At 40.8% G+C, this 26,446-nt stretch overlaps 1 protein-coding gene across 14 annotated transcripts in view; it reads left to right on the top strand.

Annotated features, from left to right (window-relative positions):
- The window catches only part of LMO7 (LIM domain 7), a 146,012-nt gene that overhangs the window by 107,840 nt on the left and 11,726 nt on the right, over positions 1-26,446 (top strand). For 7 of the 14 annotated variants that reach the window (XM_053384650.1, XM_053384640.1, XM_053384647.1 and 4 more), the window contains 14 exons: positions 194-336; positions 1,469-1,898; positions 2,516-2,857; positions 8,951-9,065; positions 13,511-13,672; positions 14,416-14,603; positions 16,264-16,321; positions 17,865-17,921; positions 18,088-18,129; positions 20,909-20,934; positions 21,917-22,021; positions 23,430-23,522; positions 24,708-25,066; positions 26,114-26,170. In XM_053384650.1, the coding sequence (XP_053240625.1) occupies positions 194-336; positions 1,469-1,898; positions 2,516-2,857; positions 8,951-9,065; positions 13,511-13,672; positions 14,416-14,603; positions 16,264-16,321; positions 17,865-17,921; positions 18,088-18,129; positions 20,909-20,934; positions 21,917-22,021; positions 23,430-23,522; positions 24,708-25,066; positions 26,114-26,170 (2,177 nt within the window). The remainder of the gene's footprint in view (positions 1-193; positions 337-1,468; positions 1,899-2,515; positions 2,858-8,950; positions 9,066-13,510; positions 13,673-14,415; positions 14,604-16,263; positions 16,322-17,864; positions 17,922-18,087; positions 18,130-20,908; positions 20,935-21,916; positions 22,022-23,429; positions 23,523-24,707; positions 25,067-26,113; positions 26,171-26,446) is intronic. The other 7 variants (XM_053384644.1, XM_053384653.1, XM_053384648.1 and 4 more) reach the window with 6 other exon arrangements.

The following is a 26,446-nucleotide window of genomic DNA, read 5'->3' as shown; positions in this document are numbered from 1 at the left end:
TTTAGAGACAATTTTGCAGGAAGATACTTGAGAGTGCAGGAACACTAGACATGTAGAGTGAAATTAGAGCGCCTGAACATCCAGTCAGAATGAGCTCTCTTGGATAGGTAACGAGATCCGTGAGCATTCACAGTAGTAGCTCTTACCAAGGTCTGTAGGAAATGCAGTGTTCATTTGCCTGATTTGTACTCAGGATTTGGCAAAATGGAAAAGCCGTCGTAAGAGCCACACTTCTGATTTGCAAAAGAAAAAGGAGGAGAGAGAAGAAATTGAGCGGAGAACTTCTGAGAGTTCCGAAAGACGCGGCAAATCTCTGAGAGAAATGCAGAGGGACAGGTAACGTTGGCAAACAATATTTAGCATTTCGAACAGCTCCGTCTGTTTATTTAGAAGTAGGTTGCACAGAGTTTAAATGACTTCCTTTGTAGAAAGGGTTATTAGGATGGAGCCAAAAACCTTTTCAGCACTCAAGTGTGACTACTTTATTTCAGTCTTCAGCTTTTCCTCCATGGTTACTGATTCATTCAGTACTTAAGAAGTGATTAAGATGATTTCTGCTAATAAAATGATTTTCACTGTATGTTAATCACCTTAGTAGATTTTTTTAAAAAAGGAATGAATAATTAAGTTCTAATTTAAGTTTAAATTTATGGATTCCTTTTCAATCCTATTGCCTTTTCAAACTAAAATGATTAGTAGAGTTTGCACCCAGATCCTAAAACTATTTGTGTGAAGTAAGACCCATTGATTGCATTGTGACTTGCTTCTGACTAAGTATGCCTGTGGTAATAGTATTTGTGGTTGTGCTTCTAGCTGATAGGGTGACGTCTTTCTAGATTATTAAAAAACCTGATATTTGTCTATCTGAGCTATTCTTGGTACAATACGACAAAGGCTTTTGCATGTCTTTGTCCCAACTCAACTGTAGAGTGAATGCAGCGTGTTCCCAGTGGAATCAGAAGCAAATGAAAGCCTTTATTAAGCATTTATTAAGACGTAACAAATAAAATGGCAACTGAGAGATGCCCGTATTGAAATATCTCTAGTTTTTTTTAAATAAAACCCTTTATTTGAAAAGCCTACATTGAACCACAATAAAACATACAAGCTGCAGTACATGATCACAGCATAATCCTGAGAGTAAGTCTCAGTGAACTCAGTATTACAGGATTGCACTATATATTGGGCACCCAGCCATAAGAAATGTCTTCCTAAATGTGCCAAAGAGAAGGTTATTAGTGGAAACACCTAACATTGTGAAAATATACATAGTACTATATGTAAAAAGAGAGAGAGAATTGTGATCTCTGTTTAGGAGTGCACGGATTAAGCTTGTATAATAGCCACAAACCTTTCTACTGTTCTGTCTTCACTTCAGAGTACACCTAATAGCGAAATGATGACTGAAATCCCACCTGTTCTTTATGTCACTGATGTCGTAATGCACTTTCTCCCCCCCCCCCCTTAGGGAGGGCAGAGATCAAGGGCTCTATAGCAGCGCTGAGCATCGAGCGGAAAACAGGCGAATGTATTTGTCAAACGACGATGTGTTTAGTGGAGAGCAAATTTCTTCAAGGCCTTCAAAAGAGCACCTTGTTGAAAACGATGCTGCCGGCTCCTTGAAGAATGAGGAAAACAGTCAAGAGAGCAATAAGGGAACGGAGAGCTATGCAAGAATCGAATCTCAAGCTCCACCTAAGAGTGTAGCAGAAGAAAAGCACCAGCCCCCTTTGTCAACATATCATTCAGTAAATGCACCAATTGGGTCAGCTCGGGTTTCAGCTTCTCTCCCAAGAAGTTACCAGAAAACCGATACGGCCAGACTAACGTCTGTGGTTACACCTAGGCCCTTTGGTGTCCATTCGAGAGGAATCTCATCACTTCCTAGGTCATTTACGGTAAAAAAAAAAATCTTCCTAATGTCTCTGTGGGTAACTTCTGAATAAACTCAAAGAAGCTTTCACTCCCCCCCCACCATGTAGAAATGATTAAAAATGTGTTGCAGTAACAATGAGTTACTTGGTCTAGTGCCTAAAACATATAGACAGATGTTTCTGTATAAACTAATATTTTGGGGGAAATGATATTAAATTGTTTTACCTCATAGAGACTTGCAACAGACAATGAAGTTGCTGCTAAAGGAGAAGAGAGCAATAAATGCATTTTGTGGTGCTTCTTTTCAGTGGATCTGCGTCTCTGTTACGTCAGGCTACCCCAACTCATGATTTTAAAGGGTTTAATTTAATTACCTTTATATACTGCAGCACATGCAGTTTATTCCTTGAATATTTTACTCTGACCAAAGCTATATAATTTTTACTTTTTGAAATCTACTTGATGATGCCAGTCAGTAGCGGGCAGAGGGCCTGAGAGAACATTAGGAAGAAGGCAAACATTTAGGGCGACATGTTGAAACCAATTGAAAATAATAAATAATAATAATAAATAATTGTAAATAATAATCTTTTTTTAAAAAAAAACAACGACAACCACCAACTACTACCTCCTTTCCTAGATGGATGACGCCCCAAAATATAATGGAGAAGTAGATGTGTCCAAGAGAACTCAGTATGCATTCACCAGCAATTCACTTTCTAAGCCAGAAGCTGGACAAAGCCAATCTATAAGTGACCTAAGAAGTGCTGAGGACAAGACTTGGACAAGATACTCATCTGCTGAGGACAAGACAAAGACAAGACAATCGCCTACAGAGAATGCTGCCATTGCGAGCGAAAGTGCAGATGTTAATCACTTGGTCCCTAAATCAGAGCATCATACTACCCATGACTCAACTGCAGCTGGGTCTTCAGCAGCAGAACAAACAAGCCACCCAGATACTGAGGTTTCAAGAGCACAAGTGAGTATGGAGAGATGCTAGCATTTACATATTGTAATGTACAGATACAGATACAGAATGGAAAATAAGGCAGCAACATTGGCTAGGGCAGTTCAAGAGAGATTTAGCCTGATGAGTAGAGTTATTTAGATTCAACACGCACACAATGCATACTAGTAAATTTACCTGCTAGTAAATCCCTTCCAGAAAAGTTAGAATAGTGGCTTGTTGGAGTAGGGCCATGCCAATAGTTTCTATGAGGATTTTGGATTTTTGCAGGTGTAGAAATAATTTCTAGAAGTAGTATGGCAGCAAATTAAAGATAATGGTCCATATTTTCTAAATTAAGGAACTCATCTGTTGGTGTTTAATCTTTGATCCTTGTGTTACATTTGTAGCTGGTTTAGTTTCGCTTTTTAGTGGTGTTTGTACTGTTTTTGTAAGTCGCTTGCAAGATACAAGGCAGGAAGGTCAAGCTGCAAGTGTTTCAACTGAACCTGCACAAAAAAGATTGAGGTGGCATTAGCAAGGCAGCTTAATGAAATTCTTAGTGCAAATAATAGATAAAGAATAACTGAAACTGTCGTGTTTGGGTTGAAGCCTGAATTACTGAAGGCAACAGTAGGTTCATTCATCTTCCCAAGACACTCTGCGGATCTAATTGATGTCCTGACGGATGTGGGCCTGAAATTATTTTCCAGTTTGTAATATAAACATGCAATTGTTGGGCAGCTTGTTCTGCTAGTTCTGCATTCACAATTATTTGCAACACTTTAACCAGGTGTTGCGGATTATCTGACTTTTCCCCTGCAGTCAGTTTAATAATATAGTACATTTCCACCCTGGAAGGGCAAATGTCTTAAGAAGAGATTAGCTTTGAACATTTGTTTATAAACTTGCTAAGTATTGTTCACCTTCCATTTTTATTTTTCTCTATCTTGTTCTTGCTACGCCCAGCTCATGAACTGTTCAGCTAAACTTTGAAGTGAATCTCCTTCCATCATTCTCTTTTCAAACTGTTTCTGCAAATGCTGACATCTTGATCCGCAGACTAAATAAGCAGATGTGCATGGGAGAAGGTGTCTGAGCTTGTGTGCTGTTTGATGGTGTCTTCCTAGCTGTTTCCATTGGTAAAAGAAAACTGAACACCTGTAGGGTTGCCAAATTTCAAAAAGTAAAAACCAGGACCTTCCAATTTTTTTGTAGATAAACCCAAAAGTTGTTGAGCTTCTTGTACAAGGCGGCCAAAAAACCCGCACTTTTTCGATTGACTTGCCTAAGATCCACGACAGAGGCCACCTTTCAGAAATTCCCCTAGATGTCAATTCCACCTTTGAAATCCCGGTAATGTCCGGGGAAATCTGGACGTATGGCAGCCCAAACACCAGAATGTCTCTTTATCAATGGCAAATGCTATGGCACAAACATCACTTGGATGTGTAGTTCTTCTGAGCATGAACTTGCCTCACTGCTATGGGTTTGCAGTCTCGCAAGTTACGAAAGTGATTTAATTCCAGTTTCAGAGACTAGAGCTTTTTTAATGATACTGACAGAAGCTGTTGTGTCCTCATCATTCCTCACTTAGAAATGTAAAATTAGTGTCAGCAGCCAGAACTGGTACCCTTGTATCTTGCAACACTTAATGACTATCCACTTAGTGAGTAGCATTCCTTACTTTCCTTATAAGTATTATTTATCTTAGAGCAAGGAAATATTAATTAGACCCTGGGATGTGATCCATGAAGTGACTTTCCCAGACAGTTGTCTAATCCCTAGGTGTGGCTTTTTAAAAAAGTGTTTTCATTTCAACCCATATCTTAAAACAAATCTTAACGCAACCCTTTTCTAACTTTTCTAACATTTTTTTCTTACAATTGATTGTCATTTGGGAAGCCAAATAATAGGTTTCCAAATCAGCGTAATTCATTTTGCAATTCTAAGCATCTGAAATATGTATCCCAACTAGTACAATAAATGCAGATATAATGACAGGGGAGAAACACTGACAACAGATAGTAGCGTCTTGAGTGAGGCATATCCTGGTGATTCAGATCACATCCATTCTATGCATTTAAAGAATCATGGGAACTGTAGTTCATTAAGAGTGCTGGGAATTGCAGCTCTGGGATGGGTGAACTACAGGTCTCAGGATTCTTTGTAGGAAGCCAAGTGCTTTAAATGTTTGGTGTGGATGTGACTTCAAAGATGGGGAAGCCTAGCCTCTGTGCATTTCCCCTTTCCCTTTGCCCCACATATTTAGTACAGCCTCATTGGGGAAGACAAAAGATCTCTCTGAGCCAACATCCTGTTCCCCACAGTGACCAGCTAGATGCCTCTGGGAAGGTCATGTGAAGGCAACAGCCCTCTCCTTTTGTTCCGAACAAACATTTATTCCCAGTCAACTTATTCTGAAAGTTGCAAGGAGATTGTTGATTGCCTATTTAGCTGCTGAAATGCAGGTACAGTTTGAATAAAAGGCAATAATTCTTTTGTGCTTGAGCCTCTGGGAAGCAGAAATTTGAGCCTGGGTGCAATTCAATGCACTAAATAATACCCCAAGACTAGAATTGTTTCTGCTGCTTAGACAAAGATAGCACACATTGATTGGGGGAGCAGTGCATTTAAATGCATTCAGTGAGATTTAGAAATCAGACTACACTTTATGGCAAGGGTTTACTCTTACCTTAAATGTTTCCACTTGATTATATTTATCTTCTCCCAACCTGTAACATCAACACCCTTTTCCCTTAAGGTAAAGGTGGGGACCCTCCAGGTGTTGCTGGACTCCCACCATCCCTGGCCATCAGCCACGCTAGCTGGGAATGATGTCAGTGGTAGTTTGACAACATCTGGAGGGCTGAAGGCTCCCCATCCCTGCCTTAAAGCTTTTCCATTCAGGCTTGCTCTCTGTTGGCTGTGAATATGTTTATCCGTTTCATCATTGCCATTGTGCTTTAATGCCACCTTTAGGATAGGCCAGGAGAGGAATCTGTGTAAATAAGTGGGTGGGTTACCTTTTGCAGCCCAAGGGCCACATTGCCTCATGGGCAGCCTTCTGGGGGCCACATGCCTGTAGTGGATATGCAGCCAGCTAGAGGCAAAAGCAGCAGGTGTTGCAATTCCATTTCGTACAGTAAGGGTACATTGCAGTCACAGAAAAGTCTCAGGGTTGTACAAGACTGTCTTGCCAGAGTGGTGCATGCTCTAGTTATCTTCTGCTTGGACTCCTCCAATGCGCTCTCCATGGGGCTGCCTTTGAAGGAGACTTGGAAACTGCAATTAATCCAGAATGCGGCAGCTAGACTGGTGACTGGGAGTGGCTGCCGGGACCATATAACACTGGTCCTGAAAGATCTTCATTGGCTCCCAGTACGTTTCTGAGCACAATTCAAAGTGTTGGTGCTGACCTTTGAAGCCCTAAACGGCCTCGGTCCAGTATATCTGAAGGAGCGTCTCCATCGCCATCATCCAGCCCAAACACTGAGGTCCAGTGCCGAGGGCCTTCTGGCAGTTCCCTCGCTTCAAGAAGTGAGGTTACAGGGAACCAGGCAGAGGGCCTTCTCAGTAGTGGTGCCTGCCCTGTGGAACGCCCTCCCAGCAGATGTCAAGGCAATAAACAACTATTTTACTTTTAAAAGACAACTGAAGGTGGCCCTGTTTAGGGAAGTTTTTAATGTCTAACACTGTATTGTTTCTAATATTTGGTTGGAAGCCGCCCAGGGTGGCTGGGGAAACCCAGCCAGATGGGCGGGGTATAAATAATAATAATAATAATAATAATAATAATAATAATAATAATAATAATAATAATAATTATTATTATTATTATTATTATTATTATTATTATTATTATTATCATCATCATCATACGCCACATGCAGCAGGGCTGGTGAGCAGCCTGGCCTGGCCACAAAGGGAGGCATGGAACCCCATTTTGGATCTTTGGGTCCTGGATTCCCCATCCACAATGTAAATAAACACCCCAGCTGTCAACATTATTAAGTTTTCTTTTCTCTCAGGCATTTGATGGGCTGTTGTTACTGATTATTGATTTGTATTTGGTTTAGTTTTATCTCCTTCAAGTTTTGATTTTGTTCATTTTCATTAGGGGTGTGTAGTGAGGTGAGAATATTTTCCACAAACTGTAAATTCTAATATAAGAACCAGTTTTACAACCCACATTTAACAAATCTAGTAAATAATAAGTCAAGCTGTGATATTACCAGTGTAAGTAATGAACAATGATTGAATGAAAATTCTCTAATATTATCATTAATCGAGAATATTCTCGAGAGTATTCTCCAAAAGATTATTTTCGAGAATTTAACATCACTGGGGTGTGTGGGTGTGTAGTGTTACATGGTTTCCCTTTTGCCTTTTTTACCTTCCTCACCCACAGCAATGTTCAGGGAACTTTAGTAAGACAGCAGTCTTGTTCTAGCCCAATTTCAGACCTCAGAGCATGAAGGAGGTTCAGTACCAGAACCTCCACTCAAGTATGAAAGCTGATAATAAGAATCATGATCAGTGTGCCTCGGACTGTGTGTGTACCAGCTTCCAGGAGTTGGATCCGGAGATCCTGTGAGCAGAGTGCTCCCTTGTACGCAGCACAGATCTGATCCCTTTCCCTCTGCCGCATCCTGTGAGCAAAAGGATTCAAACCCTTCTGTCTAGGTCATGTAGAACTACCCTAATGATTTAAATATCCCTGTGAATGCCTCTGTATAAAAATTGGTTGGTTAATGAAGTTGGATACCCCCAGCTGGTTCCCTCTCCTTCAATCCAAGCTTGATTCAAGTGTGCAGAAGTAAAACACCCAGACCCGGTGTTCAGCTGTATGTACTTGTCCTGTGCTAGCTTGATGACAGGAAGGCATGAAAAGGACTAAGCATCCTTCCTCTGAGCTGTGGATCCACCCGTTCCCCCCCCAAAAAACTTTTACATTCACACTAATCAGGAGATTTGCCTCTAGGAAATGCACCAGAACGTCTTCCACCTGCTGTATGGTTAGTCAGTGAGTTAATCTAGGGTTGCCATAGGGTGGAGCTGTTTGTTTGTTTGTTTGTTTGTTTTGGCCAAAGTTGCTGAGCTTTTTGGGGGGAATCCCCCCCCCCAAATCAACACTTCTGATATGGGCTGCCATACTCTCGGATTTTCCAGACATTTTAAACCAATTTCTTCCTTGACAATGCTTTCAGCTTTGAACCCTCCAGTCTTTGGGGGAGAGGTGTGCTAATGTTTTGATATTTGTGTAATAGTTGGGGTGTATTGAACCACACATATTCCCAAAAGAGAATAGGACTACCAGTAGCTACTATCTACTGTGACTATGTTCTACCTCCACTGCTGGAGACCAGTACCAGTTGCTAGGAGGAACCCCAGGTGTCGAGGGTGCTATGGCACTCAGGTTCTGCGTATGGGTTTCCTATACGCATCAGTTTAGTCGCTGTAAGAAGATGATAGTGGACTAGATAGGGCTTCTGGCCTGATCTGGCAAGCTCTTCTTCTGTTCAAATTTTAGGCCTCTAGATCATGGTAATACCTGTCTGACTTGGTGAGGTAGGTTGGTTAGTTGGTTGTGGCGTATGTGTGTGTTGGTTTTTGTATCATGAGAATGCAGCTTATCTTCAAATACAAAACATATTCATGGCTACCAAAGGAGCTTCTGTCAACACATGGATTATTGAGGCATATGAATGGGGGACTCTCACCACCAAATGTGCCTGGAGCATTTTTTAATCTCGAGTTAGTCTTCATTTGCTGAATGCAAGAGGCAGAAGTAAAAACGTAGTTGTTTGAGCAATTGAACTGCCTGTCATCACTGGTATGCGTATCAAAGGGTTTACTTTCTGTCCGCTGAAGCACCTCTTAATAGGTCTTATCAGCAAGGCCCAAGTATTTATAAGAATGCAACATTTAAAATTAGTTGCCAAAGTAAAGCACTAGCTAGCCTTTTTTAGTGCAGAGAACACTTCTGTCTGCTTGATAGATAATTTAAAAGCCCAGAGCGCACATTGTAAGTTGCCTCACCTATTTAATGATAGACTTTCCTCCATGTAGGAGCCTGTGACACCAGATACTGCAGTATCATGTTCTATTTAATTTTTTTTTCAGGACCAGTACAGTGATATGAGAATCAGTATAAACCAGAGACCAGGTAGCAGTCGGAGTTTTGGGTTTGCAGTGCACCAGGATCCTTCTGGAGTCTTCGTGAAGTCAATAGAAGAAGGTAAAAATTCCCATGTAAAATTCTTAATGTGCTTGCCTGGAGAAAGTTAACTGGAAGGCAAGCAATTGATATAAATTGATCTGAAGAATTCAGGTTGCAGATTCGGGTGGCAAGGCTGCTCGAAAAAGAAAAACTGTTGGGAATGGTAGAGAGAGAATGCTCTAAGATTAATTTGTGTTCTTCTTATTTGCATGTGTGATTGATTATGTTGTCAACTGTAGATCTCCAGTAGCAGCTAGGAAAAAAATGTTTCCCCCCCAAAAAGTTAATTAATTTTCTCCTATAGATGCATTGCACTTTTTTAAATAATTTGCATGCAAGGAAGAAGGTAAGATTTGTCTTTTGTCTTTTATGTAGTTAAACTCATTGACAATACTGTCAATAAATTCTTAGTTGCCTTTGAATAAAATAATGATGGTTGTTTTTTAAAAATAAATAAATTTTATTTCCTTTTGTGACAAAAACAAAAAAATGTATGGCATCATAACATATAAGTAACAAATTATGATGATCATTAATAGTATTAAAAGAAAATAAGCAAGCTTTAGCTGAGCTAGAATTTTAAATTTATCAACTTTTTCATATTCAAGTAACACCCTTCCAATACTTCAGAGGAAATAAATGATGTCTCTTATATCAGCTCTTTGACTTGCATGACATTTTTGTGAAGAAATTATATCAGCAGTATTGCTTTGTTGTAAAGCGTCATTAATTTACAAAACTTTGTTTTCCCCCCTACTCTTAAAACAACAAAAAAGGATTATTTCCCTAATAGAAACTGTAGTTTGTCTTTCTGGCTTCCCAAAAGGAATTCATTAGAGCTCTTCAACAATGAAGCATGCCATAGCAGAAGGAGCAGTAAAGGTTTTTCTGTAATTCACCAAGCAGTGAGATTAAGATTTTAATAATTAAAGAAGTTCAGAGTCTGACCTACAACAAGTCTGAGACAACTCCTGAATCCGTGAAACTTAGCACAGGCAAAGTTGATTGTGGTGCTTTTGGTACAAGTAGAGGCCATGAAGTTATAGATTCAGGCAACAATCTTAACGCATGCAGCTGTCACCCTCTTGTCACCCTCCAAGTCAGGTGATTGGTTCATTTTCCCACTGCTGTGGGCACATATTGATAGCTGCTCTCCCAGGCCTAAAGCAGAATAATTTTTATTATTTATCTTTTAAAAGTCCAGTCCCTGCTGCTTCTCCAAAAAAACTCAGGGTGGCACAAACAGCAATAAAAACAGACAGAATTGCCAAAGCACCACAATTTACATTCAGATTAAGGAATTAATGGCATCCACCCTGTTTAACAAATTCCAGCAACAAACTGAGCTGGCCAAATTGCACCATTAATCATAGAATCAAAGAACTGTAGAGTTGAAAGGGACCCCGAGGTTCATCTATCCCAACCCCATGCAATGTAGGAATCCCAGCTAGATCATACATGGCCAATAGCCATCCAGATTCTGCTATCACAAACCTATCAAATTTTTGCTATCAGAATAAAAAACCTTTTTAAAAAGACAATTCTTTGCCAGCCTCCTGAAAAGCAGTCTAGCAACAGGCCTCCTGAACCTCACTTGGCAAGTCATTCATTGGAGTAGAAGCCACATCAGGAAATATCTCAACCTATAAAACCCTGAATGGCCAGTGCTTTGAATACAGCCCAGAAGCTAATGACCTCTCTCGGCACATTCATGCATATATTAGGAAGCATGGAGAAAACGATAGATCCTTACAGAACGCTAGATGGCACAGGCCGTGGGGAAGAGCTTTCAACTTGACCCGGTAACAAATTGACAACCTGCGCAGATCTCTGAGCTCAGGTGTTATATGCTGACAAGGTCTCACTTCTGTCAGCAATTGCATTGCAGCATTCTGTGCTAACTGCAGCTTCTGTATGAAGCGCAAGGGAAGCCCCACATAGTGTGCATTGCAGTAGCCTCGAAGTAACCATATTAGACAAAGAACTATAGTTACTCAGCTTCAAGGTGGTTCAAAGATAGTTTGCTAAATAGAAGTCATATCACTGCCTCTTTATGGCCAAAGGGAGGCATTCTATAGTGTCCTTGGCTCAACAGAAGCTGAGACAGTTGATTTATCAGACAGGTAAAGCAATAATCAAGATAACGGGCCATTGAATCCATTTCCCCCCAGAGATTTTGCCTACCTCCTCACAGCCAATCAGCTGAAAGGTATCCAATTAAACAGGACAAGGTAAAGGTAAAGGTACCCCTGCCCATACGGGCCAGTCTTGCCAGACTCTAGGGTTGTGCGCTCATCTCACTCTATAGGCCAGGAGCCAGCGCTGTCCGCAGACACTTCCGGGTCACGTGGCCAGCGTGATGAAGCTGCTCCGGCGAACCGGCACCAGAGCAGCACACGGAACGCCATTTACCTTCCCGCTAGAAAGCGGTACCTATTTATCTACTTGCACTTAATTGTGCTTTCGAACTGCTAGGTGGGCAGGAGCTGGGACCGAACGACAGGAGCTCACCCTGCCGCGGGGATTCGAACCGCCGACCATGCGATCGGCATGTCCTAGGCGCTGAGGTTTTACCCACAGCGCCACCCGAGTCCCAAAACAGGACAAACAGACTCTCTAATCCAAAATTCCTCCAGACTCCTGCGAAGTTCAAGTCGGAGCTGATCTAAGTAATTTTATCTGCAAAGTGCTTTGCAAATAGGTCACAATAGGGTTCCATGACCTCATGTAAAGTCTGCTTGCCATGATGTAAAAGGTCCTTCACAACATGGAACAGCTCTGCTGGATAGCACTGAGCAGAGAAGTCTTTTGCAGAACTGTTGTACGAGACCTTATTGGTTGAAGATGCTGCGTGTTGCACCTTGAACTTTCTGCATTAAAACCTGAAATGTGCTTTAGAGCCATTGTGGCATTAACTCGGGCAGGAGAACCCTGTATTCAGGTCTCCATTCTGGTAAAGTTGGTCTGGCAGGTTCACTGTCAATGTTGCAGATGAGTTAGAACAGGGATGTCCAAAAGGTAGACCGTGGTAGATCTCAGGACCCTCCCGCCACCTAAAAACAATGACAATTTGGGTAGATCACTGCCAGGTTTATTTATAGTGGGAGTAGATCCCAATTTCTTGAAAGTTGGACATGCCTGAGTTAGACTAAAGCTGAGTAACCTCACATGTCAGCTCCTTGGGGGGAAAGATGGGAAACAGGTGTGGGGTTGGTGATAGAAAAGGTTATTAAAATTTCACCACGGTTGGCATCCGTCTGTCTCGGAAGACAATGGAGGAGTGCGCCTTTGAGGGTGCCTGTTAAAAAAAAACCTCATTTCATAACTTGGAACTGATATTGGCAAGTGCTCCTGATCTTGGGTGGGAAAGTGCTCTGAAGTGTTCACACTTCTCTGCTGTGCTAAGCAACATGGTTGAAAACCAATGTAAACAGAGGAAATATGAGTGTGTTTTTAAAATGTTCACAGAGGCGACATAGATAACAAGTTGCAAAACAGCAGTGATTCTCTGGCGGGTCTGTTAGGGTGGCATATTAGATTTATGTAGGATCATTTGTTGCTTTTGCCTTTTTAGCTTTTTTTTATGTAGGAGAGAAGGAGATCCTTGTTCACAGTTTGCAAAACCAAGAAACTGCCACACCACCTTAACTGCTTGGCTTTGTATTCACAACAAACCTTTATGCCTATAAAAATACCAAACTATTCTAGTCATGTCAATTAACTATCAATAAATGCTGTATAATGCTGAGTCATTATGATTATTTGTACCTCTTGTGTCTTTGAATTAATCCACACTTGTAACGCCATGGTGCACCTGTAGCAGCACGTCTAGGCGCCTTCATCTGCCCCAGCTGCAACAAAACATGTCTCTTCCATACCAGTATCTGTAGCCACAGCAGGCCCTGTAACTCTCCAGTGGTTTGACTTCACCCCCAAAGGTGCACTCCAACAATTATTTGCATAGAAGTAGTTCCTAGGCGGGATGCAGTGGCGCTGTGGTCTAAACCACAGAGCCTAGGGCTTGCCGATCGGAAGGTTGGTGGTTCAAATCCCCGCGACGGGGTGAGCTCCCGTTGCTTGGTCCCTGCTCCTGCCAACCTAGCAGTTCGAAAGCACATCAAAGTGCAAGTAGATAAATAGGTAAACGGCGGGAAGGTAAACGGCATTTCCATGCGCTGCTCTGGTTCGCCAGAAGCGGCTTAGTTATGTCTTAGGCACAAGAAAAGACATATTGTATGTTAAATATGAATGACAAGTCCTGGTAGTTATTCAGTGGCTTCTAAAAAAATCCCCCCGTTGTCTTTCCAATGCAGTGCAGCACTCGCAGCAGCTCTCACAAAGATAAAACATACAAAAAATAAGTCTTAAAACTAACATAAAAAATTAAAGTCAGTGCCTTTTTTATTTAGCTGCTCCTTGTTTCTGACATTACAAGTTAGCTCTCATCTTTCCATCACCACCAGGTAGCCCAGCAGACTTTTGCCAGTTGAATGTTGAGGATGAAATCCTTACTCTCAATGGCACAAAGGTTTCAGGTATGGACCAGAGTCAGTGGGAAGCAGCCATCGGCAGCTCACTAGAAACTGGAAACCTTGTCATGGATGTTAGGCGATACGGCAAGAAGGGTGAGCTCTTCCTTGGGGTGACTTCTGCGTGACCTGAAAGGTGTCTGTTCTTTGCCTGCGAACTTGTTGGGATGGATGAGTCCTTTATTTCTGCAGCCTTCTGCAGCAACAGCTTTTTCCTGGCAGCACCTGCTTATTGTAAATACAGTTCCTGCTGTTGTTAATTTTGGGTTGTTGTTTTTTGCATGTGTTAAAGCTGTGTAAATCTGCATTAGCAAGTCTACTTTTCTTAAACTGGAGATAACTTTTTTCAAGGAGAAATATATCTACGTAGGTTTCTTGTTCCCCTAGCCTTCAGAAATACTGATTTTCCTGACATTGTCAGAGAGATGCAGAAAGAATCTAGCACTTTTATTAGTAGTTCTGTGGTTCCGTTTCCTGGAAGAGCATCCATGTGATCTATTCCCCACACCAAACCCTTGCAATTAGGTCCTTTCTCTTTCCAGATATTCTAGCACTATAGTGTATACCTGTATTTGAAGAATAAAAGTTAGTAAACTTGCTATTGTTCATTGTGCTTGCCTTTGACTAATGCTTGCTTTTTTGGGGAAGGCGGTCTGTTCATAAAAAGCCCTAACCAATTTCCACACATACAAATTCCAATTCACTTTCTACTTCATCTGTCCCTCCTGTCTTTTTTGTGTGTGTTTTGGTTTTGATGTATTTTCATTAAGTCTTTTTCTTTATGCTTTGACATCTTCCCTGTCTACTTTTCAATTTTTTGATCTCCACATGCCAATCAGACTGGGGCAAAGACCAGCCTTCCCTGCCATATGCAAGGCACAAAATCCTCAATCTCACCAGTATGGCTACCAACATTATAGGTACACCTGAGAACAAATGGATTGATGCGACATCTGCGGACAGCACTTCAGCCAAAAGTCAAAGCATATCAGCACAAAAAGACTTGCACAACAATTTTCAAAATGATGTAAGTATGCCTACGTTTGCATTTGGGAAGAGGTTCTGCATTTCTTCTCTCAGCCACATTAAACTGTGCCTAGAAAGTACTCAAGGGATGCGGGTAGCGCTGTGGGTTAAACCACAGAGCCTAGGACTTGCCGATCAGAAGGTTGGCGGTTTGAATCCCCGCGACGGGGTGAGCTCTCGTTGCTTGGTCCCTGCTCCTGCCAACCTAGCAGTTCGAAAGCACGTCAAAGTGCAAGTAGATAAATAGGTACCGCTCCAGCTGGAAGGTAAGCGGCGTTTCCGTGTCCACATGACCCGGAAGCTGTACTCCGGCTCCCTCAGCCAATAAAGCGAGATGAGCGCCGCAACCCCAGAGTCGGCCACGACTGGACCTAATGGTCAGGGGTCCCTTTACCTTTACCTTTTAGAAAGTACTCAATGAAAGTTAAACATCTCCAAGGTTCGGTTAATGAATAAATGTTGTCTTGGCCTGTTGACCAGAAGTCCAGGTCCTATTGTTAGCTAGGTGGTGATGCAGGCCAGCAACATTTTATGCCAGGACATGTAAAAATGATGTGGCCAGATACTTCTGCTGCATGTTCTGGCAGCGTAAGTCAGTTGCTCTATTGCGCTATGAGAGAAGCGCTAGTATAATGCAGGAAACTTTTTTAACTTACTGGAGTTTCCTGTGAACCCAACGTAAATACCCATAGAGGCATCTGCTCACTGTTGTCATGTAATTTATCTGTTCTGGCCTTGCTTTCTTCCCATCCAGGTCGGTAATTTTTTCCTACTGCATTGGGTAGGGTAGGCAATAATTGTATTTACCATATTTTTTGCTCTATAAGACTCACTTTTCCCCTCCTAAAAAGTAAGGGGAAATGTGTGTGCATCTTATGGAGCGAATGCAGGCTGCGCAGCTATCCCAGAAGCCAGAACAGCAAGAGGGATTGCTGCTTTCACTGCGCAGCGATCCCTCTTGCTGTTGTGGCTTCTGAGATCAGAATATTTCCCCCCCTTGTTTTCCTCCTCCAAAAACTAGGTGCGTCTTATAGAGTGAAAAATACGGTATCTATAAACCTTCACAGAACAGATATCCAAAAAACCCCACGACTACCCACCAAAAAACCAAAAACAATTCAAAGTTGAACCACAAATTTAGCTCTCAATTTCCTGGTTGTCCATTCATTCATTGGATCATTTCAGCTTCTCCCAGTGCAACAACAAAGCAAATTACTAGCCAGTTATTTGCAACAAAGCAAATCAATGAGCGTGCCAGTTACCATCTTGCATGTTCAGTATTAAATCCGAAAACTTAACTTAGCTGCCAGAAGTCTGAGAAACATTTGCATAACCCTTTCCTTCTTGAAGACGGAGGAACAAGTTGATTTTCTAAGCATCAGAAGCCCATAATGGCACATGAATTGATTGCTAGTTCTTTTAGATTTTAAATCCAGCAATAGATTATTAGATGAATGATTGTTCACGCTACATCATTTATTAAATATGCATAAAAGTAAAGTTCTTTAGGAGTAGGACCCAAAATATCTATTTTAGCTTTACAAGTTGTATGGCTTACCATACAAAAGCAGTTGTAGTTATATGTTTTTTTTTTTGCGGGGGTGGGGCATGAAAGTAAGAGTCATGGAATTATTTCAGTATGTTATTTTTTCTGGTTTCAGGATTCAGAAACAAAGGTCAATGGGATGCAAGGAGACGCAAATTCCAATGAGAAAAAAGGTAAAACCATCAGAGCTTTCCAGTTGCTAGCTGCAGGCAATGGTTGGGATTGAAGGGGAAAATGTATACCTAGTGGATATGGTGCACTGGGGAGTTGTGTACAGTTGACATATAAGAACTTCCAATTTTCTTAGGTGGCTCATAAATATAATTGCATGCGGAAGACAAATTCTCTTCCGGAAGCGTTGTGTATATATAAAGAACTGCTAACAAGATGGCAGCTAGTTCCTTTATTTCTGGATGACTGACAACATGAGTGTGTGTAATAAGAATGAAAGCAGAGAGGGGGGAAGGCAGAAATAATTTTAAACAGTACTGGCGTTGAGGTCCTAGCAAGTTTATGGGATTACCTGCCTTTCACTGTCACGTCCGAGCTTCAGTGTGTGTGCATGTGTGCTTGGAGGGAGATACTCTATAAAATGCTTTTTGAAAGAAAAAAGAAACGTATATTCAATGTGTAGAAAATTGTATGGTGAAAATTTATGTGTGCCCAGTAAGACTTGGAGTTAGCTTATGTTTTTTGAAAGTTTAGACTTTTGAGGAAGGCAAAGGAAGAGAAAACCTATCCTGTAATATAAAACTAGAATGCATTCAGACCAAGAGCTTAGTTTCCCTTGCAGTTTCCATTTATTTCGGTGGTGTGTTGATGTCAACAGCTTTGTGTGCCTATGCCAGCCTTTCTCAAACTCGGATCCCCAGATATTGTTGGACTACAAATCCTATCATCCTCATTGGTCCTGGTAGATAAGGATGATGGGAGTTGTGGTCCAGCAATATCTGGGAGCCCAAATTTCTCAAGTCTGGCCTATACCCATGCAGTTAGATTAAGAATGCATTTTTATAATTCCGGCTTGCAGCAAATAGAAATTGAAGTGAACTCTCCACTGGCAAGAAGACACCGCATTTGCTGATCTAAGGACACCTGATACTTGTCATGAGCTCAGTGGAGTTATTTAAGATTTGTTTTGTTTGATAGTTATATTTAGGCTGATGTGAGCTTTCTAAAAAGGCAAGCTGAATAGAAATAGCATGTACAAAATGATAAATAACTAAAGAATTGAAAGAAACGTTTGTCTGAGCAAGAAGCCCATCCAGACCCTGTGGGACAACATTTAATGATATTACTACATGTTTTAACTCACCCTTCACCCAAGGAGTTCAGGGCACCGATGTGGAAGTGTGGAAGAGCAACCCTGCAAGGTTGTTCAGGCCAAGAGAGAATGACTTAATCCCAGGCCACCCAATGAAACAAGCAGAGATCAATGTCCAGGTTTTCTGGTTGTTCGTTTCCCAGCAATCTCGTTTACCACCCTAGCTCTTCCTCTGCTGAAATTTTGAACACTGAAAGATGATGTATAGAGTAGGAGCACTGTACTTTGGTAAACACATTCCTATGACACAGGCTACTATGCTGGCAAGATGTTTGTTTCAATGCAGCTTAAGTTGGGTGCTCTGAATAGTGTTTATCCATTGGACAGATATTAAATAAAGCCAAACCACACCACACTGACTTGTTTTGTATCTTCATATTTTTTCCAAATAGACACAGAACCCATTTCTTTGAAAAACTTAAAAAGGCGATCACAGTTTTTTGAACAAGGTAAAAGACAAAACCCCAAAAGCTAACATTTCATGTACTTTCATGAAATTGTTTCCCAATGTACATTCTTCTTAACAAGTCTCTGGTGTTGGGTTCTAAGTTTCTTCAGTCATTGATTGTTGCCGTCATGCCAAACTAGCTTAATCTGTTTCCATTCTTTCCTTAGGGTCATCAGGTTTTTCTTACAATTCATGGGTCTACCTTTGTGGTAATGGGCTTTGTGTGTTCCTCTGTATCTCAAACCTTTTACACTTCTGATATTTGTTCAAACGCTGTTCTCACTGGGGAGCAGTGTGAAGTACAGAAACCTTTGTTCGGATTTGCAGCTTTCCTACAAAATGCCATTACGCTGAGCAAAGCAACAGACATGCTACAATAAATTCCCAACCCGAGAAATGCAGTCAAATTTAAATGTATTCATAATACGATTTAGATTTATTAAAAATTGGCAGATTAGTATGCAGTAGCTAATTACAAAATGCCTGTTCCATAACCATGAGCAAATCTCCAAAATACTTTGGAAAAGGGTTTTAAGAATCCAAATGACAGTGTCTCGGCTGTGAATGGTTTGTCACAATTCTCTAAGGCTTCTCCTAGTGTGCTTTGCATGTTGCATTTCACCTCCTTCATTTTCACTTCAGTAATTTGCTTCTACCTGTTTCAGTATTTTTGTGCACATGGAATGTGTTGAAGTGATTAAGGCACTTCACATTTATTACAACATTAAGTATCACCAAAGGTCTGTTTTCCCTTGAATATATCTGTCCCTTTGATAAGTACAAAATATTAAAATGCTTCTCTTTGACTCTGTTTGGATGGTTTGTCCTAGTGATATACTGCTGAGTGAATTACAGTACCTCCTGTGCTCATGGGGTTAGCGCAGGTATCTGCAATGTCTCAGCATAGCTGTCAAGCATCCTTTATTGTGATGGCATATTCCTTTATAAGTTCTTTTCAAAGCCAACAGAGGGGAGAATGGGAGGCCTTGGCCTGCTTGTACATTTCAATCCCTCAGCTTCTCTGGCTGTGCAGGTAGGGCATTTCCAAGCATGGAATGCGCTTCACAATAAGGACTGCTGGACAGGTATGGAACGTGGTCTTATTATTTTCACTGGTTTCCTTAGAATTTTCCACTTCATCTTTTTATTGCATGTTTGTCATCTGATGTGAGAGTCTGCTCATCTTCTGTCAGGGTGGAGCTGTTGCAAAGACACTTTGTTGTCACTAATAAGTAAAAATACGTATCTTCCCTTGATAACAAATACCGCTGAGAGTGCCCATGTGTTGCAGATGGGAAATGATTGTTAAACGTTTCCTATACAGTAGACCAGAAGAGATAACAACCTCTACACAATTATTTGCAGTCTGCCACCATAATCCCAATACTTTATTTTGAGTATATATAAAGTATTAAAGTAACTTCCAGAGAATTGCAACACTAGCAGTAATAGTGTTGCAATTCTCTGGAAGTCTTTGCAGTTTCTCAGCATACAGTTCCAGTGCAGGAGCACTTAACCAATCCTACTGATTTTGTATTTGACCTCTGTTGTGCGTGTTTTTATTATTTTTATATATGCTGCCCTAAGAGCATTATGCTGAGTGATTAATATATCTAGTAATTTTTTAAAAAAAATCTATCAGACAAAGCAAAGGCACAACCTGACCCATCTGTTGCATGTGGTTGGTTTTGGCATTGCAAAAATGGGTGCTAAGGAGAATCACATAGAAGTTAAACTGTGGTTGGAATGGAATTACACCAATGTAATGTCTTTGGTAAGCAAGATAAAAATGTATGTGCAGCTGTTTCTTTAAAAACAACAAAAAGGGAGCCATCCCTATTGATGGCCCTAGACCTTCAGAAAAGTACATGAGTAGTAACTTTCAAATAATATGTTGTTTAATTGTATACTGTGTTAGTAGAAGTGGGGAGTTTTTCCAGTGCATTCTTTGCTTTGTGATGAGCTTTTGCTTATCTCTAAATTGAAAAGTGGCTTGGTGGTTCTAGCCAGGTTTTTAAAAGAAGATTCTTTAGCGAACTTTGTGGTATCGCTAATGTTGAGATGAATTCTTTTAAGACTAAAACAATATTAAGTAATATTATTGCATAGCTACCTATGCTGTGTCTACAAATTTGTATATATCCATTAAGTTGATATTTCCTATTTCCATTGTGCATTGTTAAAGTGGGGGGGGGGAGCCATTGGGTGATGAATCTTGCATCCAGCACCCATGAACTATGTGCTGTGCTCATGCAGCCTGTTTTTGTACTGTGCTTTCTGCCAGTGCTACTCATCTTTTGAGGCAGGGAATAGGATGCGTCCACCTTTTTCTGGTGCACTCCTCGTTTCTGGTTGTATGGGTTGTTGGGGAGAGGAGGAAAGAGGGAGGTCTTTTCCAACCCAGTTCACTGAATTTGATGTGTGATATATTAATCTCGATATCTCTTTTTGTGTGTTTTCGTTTTGCTGTTCTTCATATTATTCTAAGACTATCCACGTTTCAGTGCATACTGAGAGATCCTTACTCCCTAATTGTCCTACAGCTGCTATCTTTTCCTGCTTATTGTGGTCAGCCTGTGCTGGATTCCGATCTGAAAAAAATGCAGGAATACAACATTCCTGATAAAATACTGCTTTGGCAAGCATTATGAAACCCTGGGGAAAGTCTGGGGAAAATAAAGACTTCTCTCAGTTTTCTCTTGATGTGGTGACGCACATATTCACCCTTAAGATTACCATCATTGTTGTGTGTTTTTCCGTGTGGAACAGCTGTTTGTCCCTTGGTTGTCCAACTGATGAAAAACGGTAAAATCGTACAAGTCTAATAGGTGTTTGTTCATCTGAAAGTCCTTGACCTGATAAGGGAATGGGGCCCAACAACTTAAATAGTGCCTTCCAATAGCCTACAACTTTAAATTGTATCTTCCAGGTCATACTAACAAAGTTTTTTTTTCTTTCTTTTTAAAATTATTTTCTTCTCACTGCTAGGAGGCCCAGAGCCTGCCATTCCTGATGTGAGTATTGCTGCTTAAGTTATAGTAAATAGTATTTAACTAATGAGATAATAATATAACATTAAAAAATACGTACATTCCCACAAATGAAAATGAATACTCAAAGCAATAAAGATGTTATTATGAGATAAAATAGAATAATGCATAACTTGGGGGGAAATATACAGTCACACATCATCATGAAAATTATTACTTTAAAAACTGATGAACAAGAACTATGGGTGGTATTCAACTAATATTTGCTCAGAGCAGACCTGTTAAAAGTTAATGGATCTAGCTTAGTCATGTTAATTATTGTAGTGGATTACCACCCCGTGACTGTAAATCTACCTGCTTGAAACCTAAAGAAAGGTTCTTCATAAGATAGCTTTATTTGGTGAACAAGAAATGTAACCAGATGTTTGGATCCAAAAGGTACTCCCAATATCACATTGCCTCTAAAGGTAAAAAGGTAAAGGACCCTTAAGATGGTTAAATTCAGTCAAAGGTGACTATGGGGTGCTGCGCTCATTTCGCTTCAGGTCGAGGGAGCCGGCATTTGGTGCTGTGGTCTAAACCACTGAGCCTCTTGGGCTTGCCAATCATAGGGTTGGCAGCTGGAATCTGTGTGACGTAATGAGCTCCCGTTGCTCTGTCCCAGCTTCTGCCAACCTAGCAGTTCGAATTGCCTCTAATATGCAAACCTGTCCATGGAAGTGGGAAGGAACAGAGCTGAACCCTCTTTTTCCTTGGGCACTTTCCAAGACTGGCCAAGTTGTGTGGGTGTGATAGCTTGCCGAGCAAAAGTGTGCAGGGTTAAGCATTTTCCTTATCTGCCCACTCTGTCAAACTTAAGACAAATTCAAGATTGGGAATCCATGTTCGCTGCCAAATATCTATTTCTGGTCTAAGACTGTAACTGACATTGTAAATTTGTGTGTGTGTGTGTTCAAAGCAAAACAAAACATTCTGCTCTAGCTGATTTTATGTTTCTGTGTTTCAGCTCCCAGTTCCGCCCATCAGCGCTTCTAGCCGCTGGGCCTGGGATCAAGAGGAAGAAAGAAAAAGACAAGAGAAATGGCAAGCAGAACAGGATCGCTTACTTCAGGTGTGGACTTAATAATGCAATGTCCATCACTACAAGGTTGGCTCTGGATTTGGCCAGCCAGACTGACCTCCAAAATAAGCCTATTCTGGAATTTATACTGCCAGTAGAAATGGTCTATAGTGATTTAAGGTTAACTTAGTGAGGCTAGGTTTTGGAGAGTATATAACTGCTATTTTAAAGCAATTAAAGATGGAAATCCCCACCATTAATACTAAACATGGTATCAACATGTGGTTTATAATTGCTTTGTGGTCCAACCCTTTGTATAGATACTTAGAATAAAATATAATTTTGCTAATAGGTTTTATTTGCAAATAAGCACCTTTGTGTTCGTCCTATTTTGATGTCTTGTCATCTGTTTTAGAGTAAAAGGCTTCTGGGGCAAAGCATATGCCATCTTAATATGTTCTTATGCATCCTGAATGCAGCTGTCTGAAAACCAGTTGTGTGTTTATTACTGCCCAACCTCCCTATGTTCTAATCCATTGTACAAATCTCTGAGAAACTAGATGTTTGAGACAAAACCAAATCCTGCTTTGAGATAAAATGTTAAAAGCCTGATGACTTATTTTTGCTCCCTAAACAGAAGTTAAGGTTAACTCATTCCTTTCTAGGAAGAGTGGGTTGCTTCTTATAGGAAGAAGTAAAATAATAGGTAAATGAGAAAGTACCAAGGTAACAATTACTGTATTTGTGCAGCATTAGAATCAATTACAAATTTGTATTATACTTCCGCACCACCTTTAAAGGTAAAGGACCCCGACAGTTAAATCCAGTTGCGAATGTCTCTGGGGTTGCGGTGCTCATTTTGCTTTACTGGCCAAGGGAGCCGACGTTTGTCCGCAGACAGTTTTTCCAGGTCATGTGGCCAGCATGACTAAGCCGCTTCTGGCGAAACCAGAGCAGCATCCGGAAATGCCGTTTACCTTCCCACCGGAGCGGTACCTATTTATCTACTTGCACTTTGATGTGCTTTCAAACTGCTTGGTTGGCAGGAACTGGGACCAAACAATGGGAGCTCACCCTGTTGCGGGGATTCGAACCACCGACCTTCCAATTGGCAAGCCCTAGGCTCAGTGGTTTAGACCACAGTGCCACCCACGCCTTTACACATCCTCAAAAGTGCTTTTTTGGTATATTAGAAAGTACCTTCCCTTGCCATTGATTTGCCAGAACTAGCTTTCATAAGAGTACTGAGATTTTGACATTATTGAGAGGGCACTATTTGAAATGAAACTGATATTTATAATGTAAAAGAGTGTGTGCAAGGCTTGCCCAACTATGGATTTATATTACTTTGTACATTACAGTGAGCATACCTCATTTCTATGCAGTTTACATTGCCAGAAAATATACGTTCAGCTAATTATGCCATGAAGTAATATACTTTTTAATTAAAAAAACCTAGGAGAAATACAGGCGCGAACAAGAGAGACTGAAGGAAGAATGGCTGAAAGCTCAGAAAGAGGCTGAAAAGGAGAACTCCAAATACTTAAATGAGGTGAGCTCTATAACTTATTGTGGATTACCCTCTCTTGGTACTTCCATGGAACAAAATTTACAATTTGCTTTCTCCCTGGCTAGTAAGCAAATGCATCAGAATCAGGAAATGCAGGCAACTATATTCCACTAGAAGAAAATCTAAACAGGAAAAGGATGATAATAATAGATTCATCAGGACAAACTAAAAATCACAAATCCATGAATAGCATGAGTTTCTAGCAGTAATGATAAATCATCTTAAAATGTGCATTAAAAAACATTGAAAGTCAAAACAGATGCTAACAGTTCCATTTAGATAGGTTTCCTCAACCTGGTGCCCTTGAGATCTTGTTGAACTACAACTGCCATCAGTCGTGACCATTAGCCATGTTGAAGTCCAGATCCATCTGGAAGGCACTAGTTTGGGGAAATCTGTACTAAGAGATCCAAGCAGAATTTCTTATTACAAAACGCATATTGTGTAGTAGTTGGTGACTTAATTTGTGTCTTTGTGTCGCTGCTTACCTTCACCAGCTGTTGCCGATCTGTTTCCTTAAGCCAGTTTCAATTAAAAATCTTGAGAAGGAAGACTTCTTTTTGACAATGGATGCATTGTCAATTTGGATACAAGGTGGATGGATGAAAGACTGTCGCTTTCACCTTTATTCATTTCAACAAACTACCATCAATCTTTTAGTAGTTTCTGTCCATGACCATGGAGATTGCTGGAAGACTTCAAGAAAAGTTTAGATAGCTTTAGCCCTGCACTGAGGGCTCCACAGTGCAGGTCATGCTGACTAATCTACAAGTGTTCAGTTGCCAGAGGCTTAGCAGGTATAGCGTTCAGTTCCCAGATCCATAAAATGCAAAGATAATATTTAATCATGTAAACATACAGTGTGACAGACTTAAATGGTTGATAATGGACCACTTAACTGCAATCATCCTTAAGCGGTGTACAAGAAATACAATACAGAAAGCTAAAAATTGGTTAAAACTTAAAAATAAACGCCTGCTTTAAGTTAAAGCAAACGAGTAAAATAGAATGTAAGTAGAAGTACTAAATGTGCTAAATATGGCAAAAACCACTAATTTTAAAAGTTAGAGGCAAGGGCAAGTGCTAATAATATCCAATAGTTCCATTTCCTAAAACTCTGCGCCATCCTGTCTGTTTCATTTTTATAAGCCTTGCACTCTCTTCTAGGAGGAGACTGTATTAAAGCCAAATACTGTGTCTGTAACTGCACAAGAACCTCCTGTTTCCACGTGGAGAGCAAATGGAGATCACAAGGCTGACTATTCTGAGGCTGGTAGACGATGGGAAGAAGAGCGAGAACAGGAGAAGAAGGAAGAGGAAAGGAAACGTTTTGAGGAGGCCCAGAGGCTGGAAGAAGCAGCAACTGCGTTACGAATAGAACAAGAGAGGAAGCGCCAAGAACTAGAACGTGAGAAGGAACGAAACGTGTGCTATGCAGAGGAGCCGAGGTATCAGGAAGCAGCAGAACAGAAATTGCAGGTTGAACAAGTCAAGGAAACTTCGATACAGAGGCCCCAATATCAAAGGTGTGCATTCAGTTTTTCGCTATGGTGTTTTTTTTTGCTATAGTGACCTACAGAAGGCATAAGCATAAGCTCAAAAATGTATGACTAAAATACTTTATATTCATGAGAATTTATTATATTGATGCACAAGTACTTGTGAGTGCAAAAAGCAATAGAATCAGCCAATAGGCTTGTTTTGAAACAATGTAAGTTTCAAATTGTTAACTGGACTATTTATGTTGAGGTTTGTGGTAGGACTTTGGTAAAAGCTCTGTTTGCCATGGCTGCAAGTATCCCTGGATGCAAGTACACACTTGCAGCAGCAACCAAGTCCTAGTGGAGTTCTTGTCACACATCAGTATAAGCATTCTTCATTTATCCTCATCCCACCTTATTAAATCAATAATAGGGTCTTTCAGGAGAGCTGACACCAAGTGCTACAATGGGCAAGAACCCCATATATGACTCGGTTAGGATCTCCCTGGATTTTTGAGGACTCTAGAGCCAATCCTAAGCTGCCTGAATAATCAGCTGTCTCTGCCCACTGAGAAATGGGAGCAGATCCTTGCTTTCTCATTGCTCAGCTGGAGAAAGTAAGTTTGCAGAGAGGGGGAGGTTTTAATTTCTCTTCCTCCCTCCACAGACTTCCCTTGCCCACGTGCTTCTCAGTCACACCATCGCTGTGTCTTCCCAATGTGTTTGTCCAAACCTTAAAAATGAATTTGAGTGCGTAAGAACCTCAGGTCTTGCATTACAAAAGTGAAATATACTGTATATATTTTATTTTTATTTTGCAAACTGTAAATGCTCAGAACTTGGCGCTGAGCATTTCTAAGACAAGTCATGCTGCTGTTGTAAATTATACAACAAAGAACAGGTCTAACTTCCTAATCTGCCATCCCTTCTCCTACAGCTTCCTGTTTTCTTGGATGCAAATCTAGATTTGCAAGAATTTCTTGTTCAATATGTGGGAGGCTATTGTTCATGGTTTTGTATCTTCCTGCAGTGCCAGCCAAATGAGTATCTCTTCCTGTGTAATCTATTCATTCTAATGCATGTTTACTTTAGGCATTTTGAAACACCAAGAAATTCTGATGAACCAACAGGCTACTTCAGTACTAACAGGTAAAACTATGCTGGCTTTCCTGTCCTTCAGTTTATGCTTGTTTGGGATTCTTTTACAAGTGTGCCTCTGAAATGCTGGAATCCTGGCACAGCTTAGGGAAATACAGCATTACTTTGTGGATTACTTAATAATGGGCAACTATGGAAGTATGAAGAGGGACGCGGGTGGCGCTGTGGGTTAAACCACAGAGCCTAGGACTTGCCAATCAGAAGGTTGGCAGTTCAAATCCCCACGACGGGGTGAGCTCCCATTGTTCGGTCCCTGCTCCTGCCAAC

The sequence above is a fragment of the Podarcis raffonei genome, chromosome 4 (assembly GCF_027172205.1).
Source record: "Podarcis raffonei isolate rPodRaf1 chromosome 4, rPodRaf1.pri, whole genome shotgun sequence".
Lineage (NCBI taxonomy): Eukaryota > Metazoa > Chordata > Lepidosauria > Squamata > Lacertidae > Podarcis > Podarcis raffonei.
Note: the sequence above shows the minus strand (reverse complement) of the source record. Positions and strands in the feature narration are given on the sequence as shown.